We start from the raw sequence: 23,647 nt of genomic DNA, 5'->3' as shown, positions 1-23,647 counted from the left end.
AGGATGATTTCAAGTTTTTTCCCCCTTCGGACCCAGATTCTGGTTCTGCTTGCTTTTTCCACTATTTGCGGGGTCCGCAGGGAAAAAAAAACCACCCTTCAAATCATTCTTTTTTTCGTGGTTCTGGTTGCTTTTCCCTCCACTTATTTGCTACAGGCAGGATTCTCTCTGCACGCTCTTCGATGCTCCCAAGACAGGCGCCGTTCCGCCAGGATCCGCTAGGGCCACCCGCGCTCCAGGACCGCCCGCCGGAAGAGAAGACTCTCTCTCTCTCTCTCTCTCTCTTTCTCTAGGTTCCCGGACGGAAGCTGGAAAAAAAAAATGGGAGGCGGTGCGTGCGCACAGGCTGGCGTCCGGTGCCTCGGACTTCCGGCAGCCTGAGCGAATCCGAGGGGGCAGGGTCTCTCTCTCCCTCTCCCCCTCCACTCTTTTTTTTTTTTTTTTTATAAATAACTTGGGCGGAGGAGAGGAAACGCTTTCGGGATTGACCCTCTGCGGCCACCGTGCCTCGGTTTCCCTGCGCGGGGAGGGGGAGAGAGCGGCGGCGCCATGGCTGACGCGGCGGTGGCCGCCGCGACCCTCTCCGAGTCCGGCTGGTAAGTTTCCTGGGGCCGGTGGGTCTCCGTGCCCGGCTGGAGGAGGCTGCCTGCCGGATGGCTCGCTCTCCAGACGGCCGGTGTCCTGGCTCCGTGGCCGCGAGGGCCGCTGCTCGCTGGGAGCAGTGGGGGGGAGCGGGTGGCTGCGGGAGGTCAGCGAAGCTAAGCAGGGTCGGCCCTGGCTCGTCCCTGGAGGGGCGACCACCTGCAAAGGCCGCCTTCCTGGCCGAGGCTGCTTTGTGTTTTTACACCCACAACACGCATAAACTCCAAACAATGTGGTGTGTTTCTGGGCCCTTCCTGGTTTCTCCCATAGTTGCATCCCAGAAAGCCTTGCAGTAAACATGGGTTGCAGCCTGGGGCTGGGATGGGAGACCACGGGGAGATGCAGGGGGGAAATTTATATATATAAAAAAGGATACTTGGAAGAGGAAGGCAGGAGGGGATTATAAAATATAATGCCAGAGAGGAATGAGTGTTAATGTGGGTTGCACCCTTTCCAGTTGTGTTGCATTTTAATATGACATACAATATAATATACTACAGCCAAATGCACGTTAATGTGGGTTGCACTCTTTCAAATTGTGTTACATTTTATAGAATGTAATATACTAGAGCCAAATGCACATTAATGTGTGTTGCACATTTCCAGGTGTTGCATTTGATATACTATAGCCAAATGCACATTAATGTGGGTTGTGCTGTTTCAAATTGTGTTGCATTTTATAATATATACTATTATAATAAATACACTAGAGCCAAATGCATGTTAATGTGGGTTGCGCTCTTTCAAATTGTGTTGCATTTTATAATATATACTATTACTATAATAAATACACTAGAGCCAAATGCATGTTAATGTGGGTTGCGCTCTTTCAAATTGTGTTGCATTTTATAATATATACTATTAATAAATACACTAGAGCCAAATGCATGTTCATATGTGTTGCACTCTTTCAGGTTGTGTTGTGTTTTATATAATGTAAGAGGCAAATGCATGTTAATGTGTTTTGTGTTTTATATAATATACATGTACTAGATCCCATGCATGTTAATGTGGGTTGCACCCTTTCCAGTTGTGTTTTCTATAATATGAGTCAAATACACATTAATTTGGGTTACACCCTTTCAGGTTGTATTGCATTTTATGTCATATAATATAATAGAGCCAAATGCATGTTGATGTGTGTTGCACCCTTTTCCATTTGTGTTGTGTTTTCAATTTCAGAGCCCGGCACTACACTTTTTTAACAATGTTTTAAACATTAGCCTCCTTTTCCAAATGGCTTGTGTTTTACTGGTGAGGATTTGCGATAATGGAGCCAAACGAGGCCCTGATGCACCAGGCCTGCATCCAACCTCTGGGGCTCACCAAATTGCTAAAAGCTTTCGGAACTTACTTGAACAGTTACATAAACTGAAAGCTTTCAACCAAATGCAACTTTTTCATGGGATGGCAAAGAAGGGAGTGGCCATCCTAGGAAAAGTGACATATATTTCAGTGATGGAGAAAACACATTTATTGGCTTGGGGGAGGGGCGGTGTCTTTGAAAACCTATTTATATTGCATCCCGGGGCTCGGATGGGAGACCATGGGGAGATGCCAGCCGAATTTATAAAAAGAAAAAGGATTCTTTGAAGAAGGCAGGATGGTATAATCAAATATAATACCAGAGTCAAATGCAGGTTAATATAGGTTGCACACTTTCCAGTTGTGTTATAATATACTAGAGTTATCGTCAAGCAACCAACGCACTGATTGTATGTGTGTGTGTGTGTGTGAAGTATACAGTAGACATCTCTTTTTTGATATCTGAGACCCTTTAAAAAAAAAAACTGCCAGAAGTAATGCTCGCACTTTAACTGTTTTATAAACTTTTAAAAGTCAAAAACTTTCACAAAATTTAACTCTGGTGTACCTAACTTTGAAGCCTGGTATATATTTTTAAAAATAGATATGTGGTTCTATGTTTTCTCTGACGAACTTGAAATCTTCACAATGGTTTTGATTTTCGTTGTCATCAGTGTTGCCAAAATCAGAAACTCTTCAGTTTTTATTGGCTTCGGGGCATTTATAAGTATTAAATTTTGCAGAGTGGTTTCATTTCATTTTTCTCCTTTTGAGGCAGACTTGGTTAAACCCTTCCTCATACACACAGTGAACCTGCTCAGTTTTGCAAAGTAGCTATGAATGGGTAATATGTCAGAAAAAACTGTTTAGCTTTTCTGGTTTAAACATCCTCCTCAGAAACACATTAGTGAAATTACAGTAGATTACAGATTAACATAGTTAGAAGGGACCTTGTAGGTCTTCTATTCCAACCCTCGCCCAAGTGGACCCTATACCATTTCTGACAGGTGGCAGTCCAGTCTCTTCTTGAAAGCTCCCACAACTGAAGGAAACTTCAGTTCCATTGGTTGATTGTTCTTATGACAGAAAAGTTCTTATTTCTAGGTTGAATCTCTCCTTGTTCAGTTTCCATCCATTATTCCTTGTCTGGCCTTCAGGTGCTTTGGAAAACAGGTTGACCCCCTCCTCTCTGTGGCAGCCCCTCAAATATTGGAAGACTGCTATCATGTCACCATGGTCTTTCTCTTCACTAGACTAGCCATGCCCAGATCCTGCAACCACTGTTTATGTATTTTAGCCTCCGGTCCCCTAATCATCTTTGTTGCTCTTCTCTGCACTCTTTCTAGAGTCTCAACATCTTTTTTATAGTGTGGTGACCAAGGATGCAGTATTTGAGGTGTGTTTTTACTAAGGTTTTATAGAGTGGTACTAATACCTGACTAGATATCGGTAGATATTGGTATCCTCCATTTATAACTGCTTATATTTTTATGCAGAACTTTAAATCAAGCATTGTAACTCCATTTAATGTAGTGTTTTCTGTTATAGCCAAAAAGCTGTCAAGTTATTATATATAAAATATATATTATATATATATATATATATATATATATATATATATATATATATATATATATATATATATATATATATATATATATATATATATATATATATATATATATATATTTTATATATGTTATCCATAAATGGCTCAGAAATATTTTTGTTTAAACAATCTATAGCTCTAATACTGAAACTAGTTTTCAACTGTCTTCTTGGATTAAGAAAAGATTATTTTTTAAAAAAATATTTATCCCACTGGCTGCAACTCTTTGTTGCATGCCTTTGTACTCTTTTAGCTATAGTTCTTGTGGTTTCCATATCTTTGCAATTTATATCCTATCAGGCATGGCATAACTTTAAGTGAATGTTGATTTAAATGGCATCCACACAACGCCACAATAATATGTTATTTGGACAATTTATGGCTGGACTTAATGCTCACCCATTGATGATTCTGATTAGATGTACTTTAATTAGTTTTGTTTTTGATGTGGTCTTGATTGTAGATTACTTTGATTGGGAACTACTGTTTGAAATACCTTTCTGTGTGAAATCGCTGTAATTTCACTCTTTGTAACTTTGCTGGGCTTCATGCAGACTCCAATCCTTTCTCGTAGGAAAGGGTCCAGGTGTGCTTTATGGATAAGAGTTAATAGGTAGTAGTATTAGGTAGTAGTTACAGAAAGGCGGCAGTTCGGCGGTTCGAATCCCTAGTACCGCATAACGGAGTGAGCTCCCGTTACTAGTCCCAGCTTCTGCCAACCTAGCAGTTCGAAAGCATGTAAAAATGCAAGTAGAAAAATAGGGACCACTTTGGTGGGAAGGGAACAGCATTCCGTGTGCCTTCAGTGTTTAGTCATGCCGGCCACATGACCACGGAGACGTCTTCGGACAGCGCTGGCTCTTCAGTTTTGTAACGGAGATGAGTACCACCCCCTAGACCAGAAACGACTAGCACGCATGTGCGGGGGAACCTTTTCACCTTAGTAGTTTCAGAATATTAATAGCTGGCTGATTGCAGAGTATAAATCCCTTCCATTCCTCACCAGCGAAACGTCTTAAAGAAAAAAAAAATAACGCAAAGTTCTAGCAGCCTTTAAAATGGAAGCACCTTGGGGACAACCATGACCTGGATGAATGAGAACCTCGATAGACGTTATGTGCAACCATCTTTCATAGCAGTGGATTAAAATGTAATCAGTTTGATCAGGAGTATCCTAATTGGTGAGAATGAAGGTGGAGCTGGTTTTAAGGGTTCTGCCACATTTGACTAGAGTTTTGTTATCTATAAAATTTAAAAACTTGACCCAGAAATACATTTATTGAATCTTTTGGGGCAGAGTCCATTTCAGGACTTCTCAGAACCTTTGACAGCATCCATCAGGAGACACTAAAGTAGTCCTTGACTTATGACCACAATTGAGCCCCCAAAATTTCTGTCGCTAAGCGAGACATAAAAATGAATTTCCCCCATTTTGCGACCTTGCTTTCTGTAGTTGTTAAATGGATCACTGCAGTTAAGTTAGTAACCTGATTGTTAAATGAATTAATCCCGTTGACTTTGCTTGTTGGAAGCTCGGCTCACATGACCCCAGGACACTTACAACCGTCATAAATACGAGTCGGTGGCCCAGCGTTTGAGTTTTGATCACATGACAGTGGGAAATGCCTCCACGGTGGTAAATGTGAGAAATGGTCGTGAGTTTTTTCAGTGCCGTCGTAACTTCGAATGATCACTAAACAAACTGGACTACCTGTCCTATTATGTTCTTGCATCCTGACATCAAGAACATGAAGTTGTAATTTCCCCATCCTTACGACGCTCGAGGCATCTGTAAACCCAGCCAGAAACTATATATTCGATCAAGATTCTGCTTAGAGGTTTTATAGGACAAGGAGAAATCATTGCGTTTTAGGAAAGATTGGACAATCACAGCAATTTCTGTACAATAGAGGGAACACTACTGCCAGCACTACTCCGATGCACACCCATGCACCTCTGTGTAAGCGTGCCTGTGAATTTAAGACACTTAAGAGTGCTTAACTGGTTTATTTGCTCAATGTGAGGATGAACAGAACTATTGGGTTGAATTAAGAAAAAGTAAAGTTAGAGCAAAGTTTGGCACTTTTTGGCAGCCCGTTCCAAATGATACGGGTACTCCTCGACTTACGAGCCACAAGTGAGCCCAAAACTTCTGTAGCCAAGCAAGACAGGGGTTCAGCCAACTTTGTTCCATTTGATGAGCTTTCTTACCGCCATTGTTCAGTGAATCCCCCACAGTTAAGTTAGTAACATGGTTGTTAAGTGAACCGGGTTTTCCCCGTGGACTTTGTGGGTTAGAAGGTCACAAAAGTGGATCACATAACCTTGGGACAGTGCAACACAAGTCATAAACACGAGTCGGTTGCCAAGTGTCTGAATTTTGATCATGTGACCATGGGGTTCAACGGTCATAAGTGTGAAAAATGGTGATAAGCCACTTGTTTCAGCGCCATTGTGATTTTGAACGGTCACCACGAGTTGTAAGTTGGGGACTATCTGTAGAGAGTACCTGGCTAAGTAGTATAAATAAATGCTTCTCTGGACAAGGTGAAGAAATAGAAGTCTTACTTATCTCCTTGGTGTTTCCTTTTTGATTCCTGCATGGGCCAAGAATAGAGTTGGGAATGTGGGATCCATGACTCTCTCCGAGCGTGGTTATTTTCTTGCAGACGTTTCATCACCAAACTAGGTAACAACATCAGTGCTAGAAGGGAGTTGGGGGGGGGGAATTGGGAATATTAGAAACATTGTGATGTCGTTCTTCTTTAGTGGTCACTTTATATCAATATTATTGAATATATGTAACTCCTGGTTCAACTGTAGCCGTGTTGGCGAACCTGTGGCATGCCTGCTGGAAGTGGAATGGAGTGCCATTTCTGCCAGCACGCGAGGTCGCCCGGGACAGATCTACTGCGCATGAGCGGGGGGAGACGTGCGGGGGAGTTGCGCGCACATGATCCAGACTATTACAGGATTGGCATTTATTATTATCTCACCTTCATTTTTATAAATAAGGCAACAAACACGCCTGATGTTTCTTCCTCTTATTTTATGCACGACAACAACCCTGTGAGGTGAATTGGGCTGAGAGAATGTGATCGGCCCAAAGTCACCAAGATTGCTTTCCTGCCTAGGGCAGGCCTGGAATTCACAGTCTCCTGCTTTCTAGCCTGGTTGCCTTAACCATAAAGTTATTATATCGCTATAGTCTTGCAAAATAAAAGCATAAAATTGCTTTGTTTTATTTAGCCACGTGATTCTTCTTAGCGACCCTAGAATTAGATTTTACTCCTTTTTTTTTCAGTAGTCTTATCAGGATGCCTCCATTTCTTCTAAAGATATGGATCCGACTATAGATTTAAATGTGTATTGTGATTTGTCTGATCATGCAGTAAAGTGAACTCTGGCTATTAATTTATTTTTTTAAAGGTCCAATTTAAAACTTGACTTTTTTTAAATATGCCATCCAGTTTTTTGATAAACGGAAGCTAGATTTAAAACTTGAGGCGAGGGGAGGTTGGTAACAACTATGGAGTTAGGCACTTGAGTATAAAAATGTCAGGTCTGGATTGAAAACCCTTGGATGATCATTAGATGGCAGCGGTAATACTAACATTTTAACTTTTTGCTACCATCTCTAGTATTTTGCAACTCACATACAGTAGTCTTTTGTACGGTTATTATTTTTTTAAGAAAAGTTAATTATAGCTAAATAAGGTAATTGCCGTTTTTTCTTTGCATTTATAATTTAGCTTGATAGAAGACTCATTAAGATATTGAAACCTTGAACACTATTTTATGGGCCCATTAAAACTATTGCTTTACTGTAGAAAATGATTTTTGTTCCTTTTAAGTGTCCTTCACAGATACCATCGTAACAGTGAATGCCAAGCAAAAAAAAAAAAACCAGCAAACTGTAATGTAATTAAAGTTCTCTATCTCAATCCCTGAAGTGGTGAAAATGTTAGCTTTGAGGATTACTGTATTTCTAATCTGGCAATTCATTGGTTTGGATTTTGTGTTCTTTGAAACTGTCTCATTCCGTATAAGATACAATTTATCCAAAGCAAACAAAATTTGGTTACTGCTTTTACTTGATACTCTGAGTTCTGGTCTTAACTTGGCATGAATACTGATACTTTCTTATGTCTAGTGTAATGAAGGGAAAGACTAAAATGATAGCCGTCTTCCAATAACTAAGGGGCTGCCAGAAAGAAGTGGGGATCAATCGATTTTCCAGACCTGCAGAAGGCAGCAATGGATGGAAACTAATAAAGAAGAAAAGCAACCTAGAAACTAAGGATCAATTTCTTGACAGTCAGAACAAGTGGAATGACTTGCTTCCAGAAATTGTGGGTGCTCCAACACTGGAGGTTTTTAAGAAGAGATTGGACAACCATTTACTTGAAACGGTAGTTAGGCTGTTGGTTTGAGTGCCGAGCTTTGGCAATTTGGTTGATAATGTTTCATCACCATTCGAGGAGACGTTGTCAGTGCATTTTGAGTTGTGCTCCTCTGCCAGAACTGTTGTGGTCCACTAGCAGCTTGTGGAGATGGCAGCAGAGTTGGACAGTGGGGAGGACTCGGACGAGGGTCCTGTGTCTGATTCAGAGATGGGGCCAGGGCCACCTGGGAATTATGTGCTGACTCCGGAGCCTCCAGAATCTGACAGCAGCAAGGCAGAGGAACAAGGGGAGCCTGTTCCCAGTGAGCGTATGCGCAGAGCTGCCAGAAGGCAAGAACAGTTAAGACAAAAGGGGCGACTCAGGAGTAAGGCTTGGAGGTGATTCGCCCCTCCCATAAGACATAAAGGAGGAGCAAAGGGACAGGAACCTTTGCAGGAAGCAATTTTGTTCATGCTGTTCAGATTAAACCTTGAAGCTCTGTGTGGACTTTGTACTCCATTTGGCTTCTTACACTTAATTTGGCACTCTAGTTGCTGGCAGCAATTCAAGAGATAAAGGTGGGTGCTTATGTCGAGAGACTGTGTGAGACTCATTACGGGCTGGGAATGAACATAATTCCCAGTATTAAAATAAAAGGAGAGTTGCTTGGACTAAGCGTGTGCTTAATTACGGTCTCAGGAAGCCTTGGTCAGAACAAGAACACAGGTCTTTGTTTGGATATTTCTGAGTCGTAAGATATTTCTGAGTCAACAAACAACATTCAGACTAATTTGCATCTCATAAAAAGATAACTAAAGACCTGTGTTCTGACAGACGAGCACAACTCAAAGCACACTAACAATGTCTCCTCGAATGGTGACAAAAAGTTTGCAACCAAACTGCCAAGCTTGGAGCTCAAACCAACAGCCTAAGCATTTATCTAAAATGATATAGGATTTCTTGCTTGAGTAGGTTGGGCTAGAAAACTTGCAAGATCTCTTCCAACTCTATTGTTCTGATCTTTGTTTCTTTCCGTTGTCCTTTTTAATTTTATAGATTTCTCCCTCTTTCAACCTTTTTACTTTATTCTTAATAAGGAAAAGAGCTTGTCTTAATTTCTCCCACCCTTGAGAGCACTCTGTGCTTATATTTCCATAGAAGTGGGTAGAAGTAACCAAACCTGCTCAGCCCTAATTCAAATTTGGTAACTTGTACCAAACCTGTTTCCTGTCTAATCTTCTCTTTGTGATGATGTGTAATAATTTCTAGTTTCCAATTACAAACACTTGGATAAAATACATTTTCATGTTTACACTCAGCTTTTCTGCATGTTGTTGCTTTTTTTTTAAACTGACCACTCTCTTAGCTTTTAAACTGTTACAGCTTAAATTATATGCCATGCAATATGCTATTTATATGTCTGGAAACTTAATTTGAAGCTTATTATATTTTCCCAGTACTGCTTGTCCTCATCTGGAGTTGAACAAATTGGCCAATGTCATTATTCCTGTTGGAGCTATTACTGTTTTTCAGCTTTTACTAACATAGCTGTATGCTATACAAAACATATTAATGAAGTACCTCTTGTATTACAATAGCTCAGCATTGTTGGCCCTTAACAATTGTATAAATCTAACAGTACTGGCTTTACCGTTAAGAGTCTTGATGAATTGCCGACTACATCAGTTGTTTCTGATTTAAAGCTGCATCTCATCTGTCATCTGCTCTAAATTTAAATCAGTAAATTTAAATTTAAATCAAATTTAAATTGAAACTGTGTGAGAGCAAAGAATATACCCAGTGGTTAAAAATGGAGCATTTATTCTTGGATCTCACGAGAGCCAGTTTGGAATGGTGGTTGAGCTGCTGGCTTAGAAACAAGGAGACTCTGAGTTCTAGTCTTAACTTGGCATGAAAGCTAGCTGGGTGACTTTGGGCCAGTCACCAGGAGACAGTGAGTTCTAGTCCTACCTTAGGCATGAAAGCTAGCTGGGTGACTTTTGGGCTAATCACTAGGAGACAGTGAGTTCTAGTCTTACCTTGGCATGAAAACCGATTGGGTGTCTTTGTGCTAGTTATTCTCAGAGAGATTGGTAAATAAACTATCTTCCATTTTCATTCAGGCTTTGAGGTAAATTCATTTTCTGCCTTCCTATTAATGATTGACATATTCCATGGCTGAGATAAGAAGTCTAGTGTTAACTTTAATCTAACTCTGTAACTCATTCACCCTTTCTGCGATTAATTGCCAATAACTGGTACAATCTTCAGGGAATAGAACAAATTGATCCAGTTTAAAACTTTGGATCTCAGCACCCAACATTACTATCCCTGGATCAGTTGGGAGACCAACAGGAAGTGGAAAGCCACTTCTGAAACTACAAAAGAAAACTGTTTAGTTTTATCCTGTTTCAGGAATTGAAGGCTGTTTTTAACCTTTGAGGTCTGCGTTCCCCACTCCATAGCAATGGTGCTTTATTTTGAAATGTTTACAACAATAGTCTTAGGATAGTTTTAGATCCTCACTTCTCAAATATCGGTGCACCTAAAGCAGGCTGCATATATAACAGTCCCTCTGCTTATTTTCCTCACAACAACCCTGCGAGGTAGGTTAGGCTTAGCATCCCTTCAGCTATACCTAAGGGGAAAAAATTCGTCGTCTCTAAGCACACTAACCTGTGCATCAAAGTGACTTCATGTGACCTTGTTCAGAGTATTGCAGGGTAAATTCAGCACCAGAAAATTAAACACATATGGCTGAGGCTTCATTTAACTTATTTATAAACATATAAAGTAAATTTTACAATACCAGTTGTAGATTTCTCCAACATGGAGCAAACTCAAACAGAAGCAGACATGTTACAGGTTCAGAGTAGAACAGCAAGCTCAGAAACAAACACCAGTTTCACTTTAGTTCAGCAGGCAAGCAAGACACACAGCAGAGGAGAGGAGCAGTTTCATTTTCAATAGTCAGACTCAGAGTTCAACATAGCTTCAGAACTTCAGAGCTTAATATAGAGCCACGCCTAGGCCACTTCTAGTTTCAGTTTCCAAACAGTCCTCACTGGCTGACTTAGTTGCTGTGCCTATTCATTGGCTGACCTTGTTACCATGCTCTATTCCAGTTCATGAATATACTCTGACACACCTTTATCCGTAAGCCCCGCCAAATAACGTTGGTTTGGTCATCCATTCTGTTTGTTTAATGTACATCACTTTTACGAGCATAAAATTATATGTATTTTGACACCAAAACATTGTCACATTGATCCGTTCAATTGTTGAGCTCTTCTATATCTAAATGATAAGGTCAGAAGCAATGGAGCAAATATTCCAAATATTTTTTATGCCATATCAATTAGCCTTTGCAGAACTGTATATTTTCCACATCATTAAAAGTGACTGTTTTGATTGGTACAGTGGCCTAGAAGTGGAGCTTTCACTTCCCAATCAGGAGGCTGTGTGTTTGATCCTAGGTAGAGGCAGATATTTCTCTCTCTGGGCCCACTGAGAATATATCTGCTGAAAAATAAAACTCCACATTGGCGACAGGCAGGACATCCGGCCAGTAAATGCTCAGCTCCATTCAGTTGCTCAGACTCCACCCCGGAAGGGATTATGGGGTTGTTAAAAGAAGATGATTAAAAGCGACTATTTTCCTATTAAGTGCAAGTCATCCATGTTGTACAGGGTTGTATCTGCAACTTCATTGCAATGGTGTTGCTATTCTTGAACTATAATCATATATTAAAAAAAAACCCAAATCCATAATTTCAAAAGCTAATAATTACTAAAGTTATAAAAACTGTATATACACAGTTCTTTAAAAAAGGGGGGGTGAGTTTCAGTATTCATAACATACTGGTATCTTACGGAACACAGAGTTGTGTTAAAAAGAGGCTCTTTGGGAAGTGCTAAGAACTTTGCATCAGACAATTTCTCCTCTCCGTTGTCTATTGAATGATTGTTATCTAATGTACATCTCTGATTACAACAGCATTTTGCAATTACTGGATTGTTATTAGTCTGGATTTCTAATAAACTTAGCTGAAGTATTTTTCCCCCCTTCCTTTAAATAGGTACCTGTCAGATGAAGGGATTGATGCTTGCACAAACTCATCTGAAAGAGTCAACATCAACAATATTATCCTGATTGCACTTAATGTAGGTACAATTTGCGAACTGTTAAAATGTATACTTACTTTTGGTCATCTGTTAGTTAGATTTTTAAATACACCAATTAGCCCCAAAAATGAAAATGTTCCAGGCTGGTTATTTTATTTTTCCTTTGACAAATATTTATTAGTCCTCTGTTTTTATGTTATTCAAATTTACACCAGTCATGTATTGTATATAAAGCTATATTAAGTGAAAAAATATATTTTTAAAGAGGGAGGAAATCATTAGAATAGAGCTGGAAGGGACCTTGGAGGTCTTCTAGTCTAGCCCCCTCCTCAAGCAGGGGACCCTATACCATTTTAGACAAGTGGCTGTCCAGTCTCTTATTAAAAACCGGAAGGAAGGAGGATAGGAAGGGAGCAATAAGGAAGAGGACAACAGGAAGGAAGGAAAGGAAGGAAGGAAGGAAAGAAGATAGGAAGGGAGCAATAAGGAAGAGAAAAACTGGAAGGAAGGAAAGAAAAGAAGGAAGGAAACACAGCCCAAATCTTATTTCTATTTAGAATTTCTTTAGAAGTACATACTGAAATTTTACATGGTGTTGGGAAAGGATAAAGGCCTAAGTATATGTCAGTGTACTTCATATTCCTCCTGTGTTTAACAGGAAGCAAATAATAGTCAATTAGATTGCAGGGTGGTTTCTAGATTAGAGATTGCAATTTGTCTAGAATGTCAGTAATACAGTAAATCTGGTTACACTTTAGTTCGACTTGAATTAGCCAATGACATGGAAAGGAGAAAAGTAGAAACATTTTTGTAATTTCTGTGAATTTAAGAGAAACAGAAGTATGTAAGAGAGCATTATAAAGATCTTTTGGAGTGAATTTTATTGATACATATAAGTGAAAGTGGATGTGTTAATTATAATTAATCCATTCTTATACCGAAGTGGCAGAAGAATGAATATTTGTTTAAAAGCACAAGTGGTTTGATTGCTTATGAAGAATACAGGAATTACAAGGATGATGAGAGAATGTGAAACAGAGTATTTTTGATAGTATCAGAAGTGGGAGAAAATAGACTACAAAGGCATAGAAAGAAGCTTATTTTTTAATGAAAATAAAAGCCTAACCTAAAATAGAATTATTGCAAGAAGAGAAAGTATAAGTTCCTGTTTGAAAAAAAAGTGACAAGATAAATTTCCAAATGGAAAGTGCATAAAACATACAATGATAGGAAAACTGTTGGAACATAGTAAAATAACCCATGATAGGTATGAAATAAACAAAATGTTAAAAAGTTATGTTATTACCGAGCACATCTAAATTATATTAAAGTAACCAAAATATCTTTAAAATCTCCAAGGCATGTCACAACTTTTGGGCACCCCTAATGTTTGGAAATTGAAAGTTGAAAAATTTAACACCCTCTAATTAATTGTGTATGTAAGTGAAAACTGAAGTTTTCTTGGTAAAACAACAGGGCCTGCCGTATATATTTTCTACTTTTATGTTAATAGCTGTTGCACTTCCCGAGTATTGTGTTACTTATACTTTCTGAATGTTTTTCTTAAAAAAAATGTTTAGCACTAAAACCTACAGAAGAAAACTAAAAAGAACTAAAAAGAAAATAACAAAAAAGGTTTGAATTTTTTTAAAATCAGCTATATACTCATAATTTTTTGTTCAGCATGATGCTTACATGGTTGAAAGTGATCTGTTAGGAACAAAGAATAATTCATTAAATATTGACCAAGTTTGAATCCATTTCTCCTTCGTTATTGAGTTTTTCAAAGCTCTTCATTGTCAACTTTTCATCTGGAAGGATTTCCTAAACTCTTAAAAACCACGCATCTTATGAAAAATGTGTTTTTAATTGGTCACTGGTTTGCAGTAACAAATTTGCAGCTAACGGGACAAACTGAACCTATTTCTGATGTTGCGTTGATTTATACGTCTTTAGAAATAAGGCAGTAAACCATGACCGCCTTGGTTTACAGATTCAAATTTGATCTGTTAAGTTTAGCTGAAGATTTATTTTCATGGTTTTTTTTTTATTATAATGAGAGTTCCTTCAATACTTCTTTTGCCCAGTTTTGAAGGGCACAGAGGAAATATCCATTATTCAAAGCATATTTTCATCCAGAGACCCTTAAAACCTTCAAAATTGTTTACTGTCTTGTTTTGACAAAAGGCAAGGCGAAATGAGGGGGATATATATTTATTAACTTGCTTGTCACTTTGTGGGAAATTAAAAGAGGAGAAGAACGGTATCCTAAGATCCTTTCAAGTCCTTCATTATTATTATTATTATTCCTCAATTCAGAATTATCTGAGATGTTCTGTCCAATGGGTTTCCCCCTCATTTCTTGCTGACCATCTCGCCTTGTTCTTTCTAAAATGTTCTCCCAGTTCGTGACAGGATAAGTTTTCTTTGCAGTGGATTTGCTTCCTTCTAATACTGAAATTAGAAGATGTTAAAAAAGATGTTGAGACTCCAGAAAAAGTGCAAAGAAGAACAACCAAAATGATTAGGGGACTGGAGACTAAGGCATATGAAGAACGGTTACAGGAACTGGGCTTGGCTAGTCTAGTGAAGAGAAGAGAAGGGGAGACATGATGGAAGTCTTCCAATATTTGAGGGCCTGCCACAGAGAGGAATACTGCCTTATTTCTAAAGACGTATAAATCAACGCAACATCAGAAATAGGTTCAGTTTGTCCCGTTAGCTGCAAATTTGTTACTGCAAACCAGTGACCAATTAAAAACACATTTTTCATAAGATGCGTGGTTTTTAAGAGTTTAGGAAAGCTATTTTCCAAGGCACCCAAAGGCTAGACAAGGAATAATGGATGGAAACTGATCAAGGAGGGATTAAACCTGGAAATAAGGAGAAACTTTCTGACAGTGAGAACAATCAACCCATGAAACAGAAGTTGCCTTCAGAAGTTGTGGGAGCTTCATCACTGGAGGCTTTCAAGAAGAGACTGGACTGCCATCTGTCAGAAATGGTGTAAGGTCTCCTGCTTGGATGGGGGGTTGGAGTAGATGACTAACCAGGTCCCTTCTAACTCTTAAGTTCCTGATTACAAAGATCTTGGTTTATCTGCCAGCTTATTGCAGATGCTGATTTGGGCTGAAGAGACAATAATTAGACCCAGGTTCCCTTAGCTGGCTTCCATACCCATGGGTCTCCAAGTCCACAACCTTATATACAGATAAGATAGTCTTCAACTTACCACTGGTTGTTCAGTGAATGTCTGAAATGATGACAGGTGCCACTTACAAGCTGGTTTTGAAGTTCCAGCATCTGCCCTAGCGTGGTGACATGGCAGCATTATTCACCAGCTGGCCACACACGCATGGCCATTTGCGGCACCCTGCAGTCAATGTGACCACGAATTATGGTGGGTTTTTTTTTATTACTCAAAATCAGCTTTTCCTTATGGCTCCCTACAAAAAAAATGCCCTAGAGCGAACCAGAGGTTCACTTTTTCAATCACCATCTTTGCTTTGCAGCTGCCGTGTTCACTTAAGAAAGGTAGTAACAATGACTTATAGCTGTAATTGTGTGGTTCAGTTACAATCACAACTCAATCAGAGTAGGTCCCGGAAGGGACCTTGGAGGTCTTCTAGTCCAACCCCCTGCTCAAGCAGGAGACCCTGTACCATTCCAGATAAGTGGCTGTCCAGTCTCTTCTTAAAAACCTCCAGTGATGGAGCACCTATAACTTCTGGAGGCAAGCTGTTCCACTGGTTAATTGTCCTCCCTGTTAGGAAATTTCTCCTTAGTTCTAGGTTGCTTCTCTCCTTGATTAGTTTCCATCCGTTGTTTCTTGTCCTGCCCTCTGGTGCTTTGGAAAATTAAATTGATCCCCTCCTCTTGGTGGCAGCCCCTCAAATACTGGATTACCAGTATGTTCTCTTGAGACAATGAACCAAATAGAAAGGACTAGAACAGGGGTGTCACACTTAATTTCATTGAGGGCCGCATCAGAGTTCTGTTTGACGTCGGCGGGACCGGGGGGCATAGCCGTGATGGCCGTGGCCAGCTCGACATCACTCGTGTTGGGGGCACCTGTGGTGGCCCGAGTGCTCTGCCAGTGAAAATGGGCTCCCATGCTCCGTTTTTTGGCAACGATGGCCTCCTGAAACCCTTTGCCAGTAAAAAAGGAGCTCAGGAGGGCCCTCCCGAGCTCCATTTTCACTGGCAGAGGCACCGGGGGCAAGTTCTTCACCGTTTCCAGGGCAGCCCCGCAGGCCACATTTAAACACCCCGCGGTCCGGATCTGCCCCCCCGGCCTTGAGTTTGACACCCCTGCACTAGAACATTCATTGTCTTTATTTTTTTTTATAGTCCACAATGAATCTTAATGGAAATAGTGAGGTAGGTGGGTAAGTAAGAACCAGCAATTAAACTGCAACCCCACATGACTTGTTCTAAAATTAGAACAAGTGTCTCCTGTTTCTGATGATTTGTTTGATATTAATGGTAAACACTGTTCAAACTTATTATCAAAAGTAGAAAACTTGAGGCAAAAACTATTTGCTTTCGGTAGCTCCTCCACTCATCAGGCGCTTACAAAGTTGCATTTTAATTTTTGAAGTGTACCTTAAGTTGCAAAAAAAAAAAGAAAAAAGAAAAATACTGCTTATAAAAATCCTAAACCTACATTGATCGCTGTGGCCTCGGGTCAAATCATCCTTATTGCAAATGTTGAAACTCTTTTTGATTCCTTATCTCTGCCTTTGAAAAGCAACACTAACCTTTAATATTGCTTTCAACTTTAGACAGACTTGAGAGCCATTGGCAAGAAATTTCTCCCAAGTGACATCAATGGCGGAAAAGTAGAAAAGGTAAAAAAAAAATAATTAATTTTAAAATCCTCGTTCTGTCTTTAGTAAGCTTTTGTGCAAAAGGTCAAAAAGGTTTTTTTGTTTGTGTTTGTGTATGTGCTTTATTTATTATAAGGCGTCCTCGTTCTATCTTTAGTAAGCTTGTGCAAAAAAAGTCAGGAAAAAAAGTGTGTGTGTGTGTGCTTTATTTCTTATTAATGGTTGCTGTTTTTCTCCAAAGAGCAAATGTTGTAAAAGAGCAAATCTAGAAATTCTCCATGGACTGTAAAAACATGCTTCGGCCACAAGATGGCTGTATTTCATTAAACTTGAAGAAAATAACATTAACCACGCTCCGTGACAGTTTTTCTCTCTTTTATTGTCGAGTTAAAAAAATATAGTTCAGACATGATCATCGTTGATTTTTTCCAAAGCTGTCCTGGTTGATTTTTCAACACTTGTTTTTGAAGAGGTTGTACCAATTTAAAGCTAAAACCAGGAAAACACTATTTCCCCCCCCTCCTGATTAAATATTGTTGGATTACTTTGGACATTCTAAGTTAGAAAGTTGGATGTTTTCTGCAAACATCTTTTAAAAACCTTAGTGTCTTAGCTTGAAATGTGGGTACCTGGTGGGTTTTTTTTTTCTTTTTGTTGCATTATACTGAAGGTAAGATCTAAGGTTTTTTTTCGCTTTAAGTATTAAGATGATTCTCCCTCCACCCAGGATCTAGTATTTTCGTTTTGTTTTTTGTTTTCCCAAATTTTGTTCTATTGTACTTTACTAATTTATTTGATTCTTTTTGTTAGTTTTTATTCTTTTTTTTAATTTATATTTTTGTTTTAAATATGATTTCACATTGTGTAAGCTGCCTCGAGTCGCCATGGGCGAATAGGTGGCAATATAAATTAAATAAATAAATATATAAATAAATTTGCAGAAATAATTTAAGAGTCCAGCCTATCTAACATGAAAAAGCTTCTTTAAGCATATCTTAATACGAAGGTAACTTGTATGGGTATATAGGTAGTCCTTGACTTACAACCACAATTGAGCTTAAAATGTCTGTTTTTAAGCGAGACATTTGTTAAGTGGGTCTTGCCCCATTTTATGACACCTTGCCACCGCTGTTGAGTGAATCATTGCAGTTGTTAAGAACATGGTTGTTAAGTGAACCCCATTGACGTTGCTTGTTGGAAGGTCACAAAAGGGGATCACATGACTCTGGGACATTGCAACTGTCATAAGTACATGCCAGTTGCCAAGCATCTGAATTTTGATCATGATTATGGGGATACTGCAATGGTTGTAAGTGTGAAAAACGGTCATAAGTCACTTTTTTCAATGCTGTTGTAACATTGAACGGTCACTAAATGAACTATTGTAAGTTGAGGACTACCTGTAATCAATCTATCTATCTATCTATCTATCTATCTATCTATCTATCTATCTATCTATCTATCATCTATCTATCTATCTGCGAAATACCACTCACGCATCATCACAAAATCTCTAGAATCGTAAAGCCTACAAACTTGAAATTTGGCATGTATGTTCCTCTTGGTTTCCAGGTGCTCGCTAAGAAAGGATTTTTCAAAATGACCATCGGAGCATTAGTATTTCCTATATTATTATTATTAACATGCTCTGATGCTAAGGAGTTCTACTCCCGCTCCCCACCTGAAAAAAAATCTGCTCCAAATGCAAAATACAAGCACAGGAGAGGAGTTTTAGTTTCAGTTTTCGTTTCACAGCACCAAGCAGCTTTAGTACAGAACAGTTGAGTTAAGCCACGCCCAGGCTCCTTGCTGTCTCCTTGCTCACATAGCAAATATACTGTTTCAGTTACCAAACAGCCCTCAACTCTCTTACACACTGACAGGATGCTAGTCAGATGAATACTGATCCTACTGCTGGTAGGCAGATACAGATTCCCCCTTATTTTCCTTTCCAAAAACTAAGCCCGACCACATAGTTTCGTAGCAAAGCACGGTTATTGAGCTAGTATATTTATGTTTGCTGAGCATGTTCTTCAAATTACTATAGAAAGCGCCTTCAAAGTCTCTTTGCTTGCACCATACAGGGGGATGCTGGCATTTGAAAGCATAAACAAAAACCAGAATCGCCAGGCATTCACAAATAATTGGGCATTTTTTAAAAAAATATCTCCCACTTAAGCATCAAGAGAGAAATTCAGTGACACTTTTCTCTTCCTTGGTATATATATTAAAGTGACTAAACTCAACATGGAAAACTTTCCTGAAGTGATAATATCGTACACAGTTTGGCCCGTTTTTTTTCACAGGGATATTTCTGTATCTCCTAGATTATAACCCTGTCTTGGGTTTCGGTGACTATAGAGGCAGGAAGCAGAGGTGATAACTTCTGGCTAAAATGATCCACCAATGGAAAAGTGTTAAAGATTCCAATTAGTTAACCCAAGAATAGCTGGATACAAGTTCACAATGCTCAGTTATAAATGATGGACTACTTTTTATCTCTAATAAGTCACAATGCTAGAGTTTTAAGGTTAGGTAGCAGACCTTGCTCATAAAATAACTTAAATGCATTACTTGAAATATATGAAAATCCTAACTTTGTAATTACGGTAGGCATAATATTGTAGGGGATGCCCAGGCTGAGCCAGAGGGAGGGATCAAGCATGTCATCAGCCTTGAATCTTTTCATACCCGCAAGGCATCTAAGTCCAGCCCACCTTGAATTCATTTGACTCTTATCTACCACCTATTTGCTTTGACTGTTAGTAGTTCAGATTCTTGTAGAGAGCACAAGCTTGCAATAAAGCTTTATATTCTTTTAAACTGCCTGGACATTCCTAATTTTCCTGCGCTGGACAATGGTACCCTTATTAGCTGTGGAAGTGCCATTTCAGCAATAAAATGAAACAAAAACTTGGGAATGAGTTAAAAGCATTTTTCCCCATGCCTATTTGGGGTATCAGTCCAACATTTTTTACATACCTGTGTTTCCCCAAAAATAAGACCCTGTCTTACATTCTTTTTGCCACGAAAAACGCATCAGGTTTTATTTTCGGGGGAAGTTGTCCACTGACTGACCTCACTTGCACCCCCATCTCCTTTTCAGAGTCAGGGGCCTTCAGGAACTTCTGCACCCTGGAGTGGGTGGAGTCTTAATTAGGGCTTATTTTAGGGGGTAGGGCCTTATATTGACCACATGTGTAAAAATCAAGCTAGGACTTAATTTTGGAGTAGGTCATATTTTCGGGGAAACATGGTAGTTATTTTTCCCCCCCCTTTGTCATCGCAGCTAGAAGGCCCCTGTGTTCTGCAGATTCAAAAAATCCGCAATGTAGCTGCGCCAAAGGACAATGAAGAATCTTCGGTGGCTCCCAGAATGCTGCGTTTGCAGATGACCGATGGGCACACAAGCTGCACGGCGATAGAATATACTTACATGTCAAAAATAAGGTAAACAAAGCTTATGTGAACTTTATGATGACACTTGCAGCTTTTAACACATCACATCCGTCCAGTGCTGAAGAGTTACTTCTAAGAAACAGTTACTTGTCGACAAGATTTTTTTTTTTTTTTTTAAAAAGGCAAAGATCTGGGTTCCAGGTTAAGATGAAACATTTTATAAGATGACACAGAGGTTAGAATGCAGTGCTGCAGGCTAACTCCTCGCTCCAGGAGTTCGATTCTGAGTGGCTCAAGATTCACTTTCCATCCTTCCGACTTGGGTAAAATGAAGACCCAGCCTGTTGGGGGCAAGATGCTGACTCTGTAAACAGCTTAGAGAAGGCTGTAAAGTACTGTGAAGTGGTATATAAGTTCTAAGTGCTATTGCTATTTCTGTGTGGAGTATACTGCCAGTAGCAAAAGCAGTAAGACTTATATAGTGCTTCACAGAGCTTCACAGCAGTTTACAGAGTCAGCCTCTTGCCCTCAACAATCTGGGTCCTCATTTTACCCACTCCGGAAGGATGGAAGGCTGAGTAAATCTTGAGCCTGGTGAGATTCGAACTGCTAAATTGCGGTCAGCAGAAGTCGCCTAGAGCAGTGATCCCCAACCTTTCTTATGCCGCGGCCCGGTATCCCCAACCTTTTTTATGGCGCGGCCCGGTACCGGCATTAGCTGGGCGCTAATTTTTGATGAAAAAGTGCTTCCAGTGAGCTTTCTACCCGGAAAAGCTCACCGGAAGCACTTTTTCATCAAAAAAAGATGGCGGCGCCCAGCAAACCAGCGGCCCGGTAGGACTTGTTCCACGGACTGGTACCGGTCTGCGGACCGGTAGTTGGGGACCCCTGGCCTAGAGTACTGCATTCTAATCATTGCGCCACCGCAGCCAAGCCTGACTACTTATGAAAGTTGAATTAGGTGCAAATTTATAATGATTAAAAGTTTCTCCTTCAGGTTTCTTGGATAGCTTGGTATGCTTTTATGGTACCCATTGTGCCACGGTGGCGCAGTGGTTAGAGTGCAGTACTGCAGGCTATTTCTTTTGCCTGCTGGCTGCCTGCAGTTTGGCAGTTCAAATCTCACCAGGCTCAAGGTTGACTCAGCCTTCCGTCCTTCCGAGGTGGGTAAAATGAGGACCCAGATTGTTGGGAGCAAGAGGCTGACTCTGTATATCGCTTAGAGAGGGCTGTAAAGCACTGTAAAGCGGTATATAAGTCTTAAGTGCTATTGCTATCTCATTAGTAGGCTAGAATTTGGATCACAAAGAGAAAAAAACAATGGCCAGATTTCACTGACCCATTGGTCTGAATGAGCTGAAGTTCATTACTGATGGGCTATCAATTTTCACTAAAGGCTGTCCAAGGGAAGTAGTATTACTAATATTTAATTTGCCCGCTTTTGAACAAATGATTTTCCTCACCTTTATTCATAAGCTATTTTTAGGTAAAAGTAGCGACAGTTGCTGCGAGAGGCAAGTTGGCAATTCTGTAGTTTTACTACCGATAAAATTGCAGTTCACATCTCAAGGAGGAGTTTGCACACTTTCCAATTTAATTTTACTGAAGCTGTGAAAACACTATTAACATATTACACACATAGATGAAATAGTTGTTTTTTTTTAAAAATGGCTCACAAGATTCCAACTCTATTGGGCTTAAAAGAAAAACTAAAATATTCCTATTCATTTTACAAAAAAAAAGACATGTATTTATTTTTTCCCATTGTGGGCTACATCAGGGATTGCATAATAATTTCAAGGATTTGAATTGTCCCAGCCTTGCTAATAATAGCAGAAAAATAGCTGGGCCTACAAGAATTTGCTCTGATAAAATTACATCTATAAATTTCTGAGTAGTTTAAATTAGATTTGGGCAAAGGGAAAGATCCAGGTTCTACTTTTGAGGTAAAGTGGAGTTTTAACCTAAATTTCTTACAGATACAGTGCATTTTTATTTGGACTGCACCAGTTTCAGACTACCTGTCAATCAGTCGGAGCTGGAAGGGACCGTTGAGGTCTTCTAGTCCAACTCTGAAGCATTTCAGACAAGTGACTGTCCAGTCTCTTCTTAAAAACCTCCAGTGATGAAGCACCCAGAACCTCTGGTGGCAAGCTGTTCCATTGGTTAATTGTTCTGACTGTTAGGAAGTTCCTCCTTAATCCCAGGTTGCTTCTCTCCTTGATTAGTTTCCATCCATTGTTTCTTGTCTTGCCTTCTGGTGCTTTGCAAAATAAGTTGACCCCCCAGATCCTGGAAGAAGGCAGTTCCAAATCCATTCATTAGAGTTGCCAAGAAAATTCTTTAGGGCTTTGATCTTGAAGAATAGGCAATTTTATTTTTCTGAAGAATTTTGCTGCAATCTTCTATCTTTTGGATTGTGGCTACGGACGCTGTTCTTCTGTTCCCATAAATCAGCTTCATTCTTGCCCAAGTTGCCGTCATTTCAGCCAGATCTTTTTGAAGTTATTGAGATCTGATTTCCAACCAATATTCTGTCCGTTTGATGGATATGCTTGGCGGCCAAAAATGATAGATGTTTTTAGATCTTGTGGCTTGAAATGGTGTTTTTTTTTTTGGTTTCCCCGCTTTGACGATAAACAACGGATACACTCGATGGCAATTGTACAGCAAGCCATGCTTTCAAAGACCGCTGTCAGAAAAAGGACACAGATGGATTTTGACACTTCCTGGATAAAGTGATAATGATGGCCCACATCTTTTCCATGACTTTCTTGGTAATCTTGTAAAATGCAGATGAGTTATGTTGTGGTTTGCCAGCAACCTGTGCAGATGGCAGTGGAATCGGACAGGGGGGAAGAACGAGGACCAGTCAGGGAGTCTGGAGAGGACTTGGATGAGGGTCCTGCATCCGATACAGAGATGGGGCCAGGACCTTCTGGGAGTGGGGTGTTGCCTTCAGAGCCTGGCAGCAGCGAGGCAGAGGACCCAAGGGAGCCTGTTCCCAGTGCGCGTGTGCGCAGAGCTGCTAGAAGGCAAGAGCAGCAGAAACAAAAGGGGCGACTCGGCTGGCAGGTGATTGCCCCTCCCATAAGGTATAAAAGTCAGGCCAAGATGATGAAACCTTTGCAGGAAGCAAAGTAGTTCGATCGGTTCAGAGTCATTCCTGAAGCTCTTTGTACTAGTTCATTTGATACTATTTTTGGCAGCACTTCACAGAACTGAAAGGTGTGTGCTTATCTTGGGGAACTATTTGAGATTAATTCTGGCTGAGAATGAAAACAATTCCTAGCGTTGCAATAAAATAGGTCTTGTTTTTAAAATAAGTTTGTGCGTGATTACGGTTTACGAAA

At 39.9% G+C, this 23,647-nt stretch overlaps 1 protein-coding gene across 1 annotated transcript in view; it reads left to right on the top strand.

Annotated features, from left to right (window-relative positions):
* Positions 1 to 523: 523 nt before the first annotated feature.
* The window catches only part of TDRD3 (tudor domain containing 3), a 64,839-nt gene continuing 41,715 nt past the window's right edge, over positions 524 to 23,647 (top strand). The window contains exons 1-4 of the mRNA XM_026673487.2: positions 524 to 596; positions 12,021 to 12,105; positions 16,851 to 16,916; positions 20,185 to 20,345. Of these exons, the coding sequence (XP_026529272.1) occupies positions 550 to 596; positions 12,021 to 12,105; positions 16,851 to 16,916; positions 20,185 to 20,345 (359 nt within the window). The 5' untranslated portion in view covers positions 524 to 549. The remainder of the gene's footprint in view (positions 597 to 12,020; positions 12,106 to 16,850; positions 16,917 to 20,184; positions 20,346 to 23,647) is intronic.

This window comes from Notechis scutatus, chromosome 5 (genome assembly GCF_049901735.1).
Source record: "Notechis scutatus isolate UNSWTSFEM ecotype Mainland chromosome 5, rNotScu1.2, whole genome shotgun sequence".
NCBI classification, from domain to species: Eukaryota; Metazoa; Chordata; class Lepidosauria; order Squamata; family Elapidae; genus Notechis; species Notechis scutatus.
Note: the sequence above shows the minus strand (reverse complement) of the source record. Positions and strands in the feature narration are given on the sequence as shown.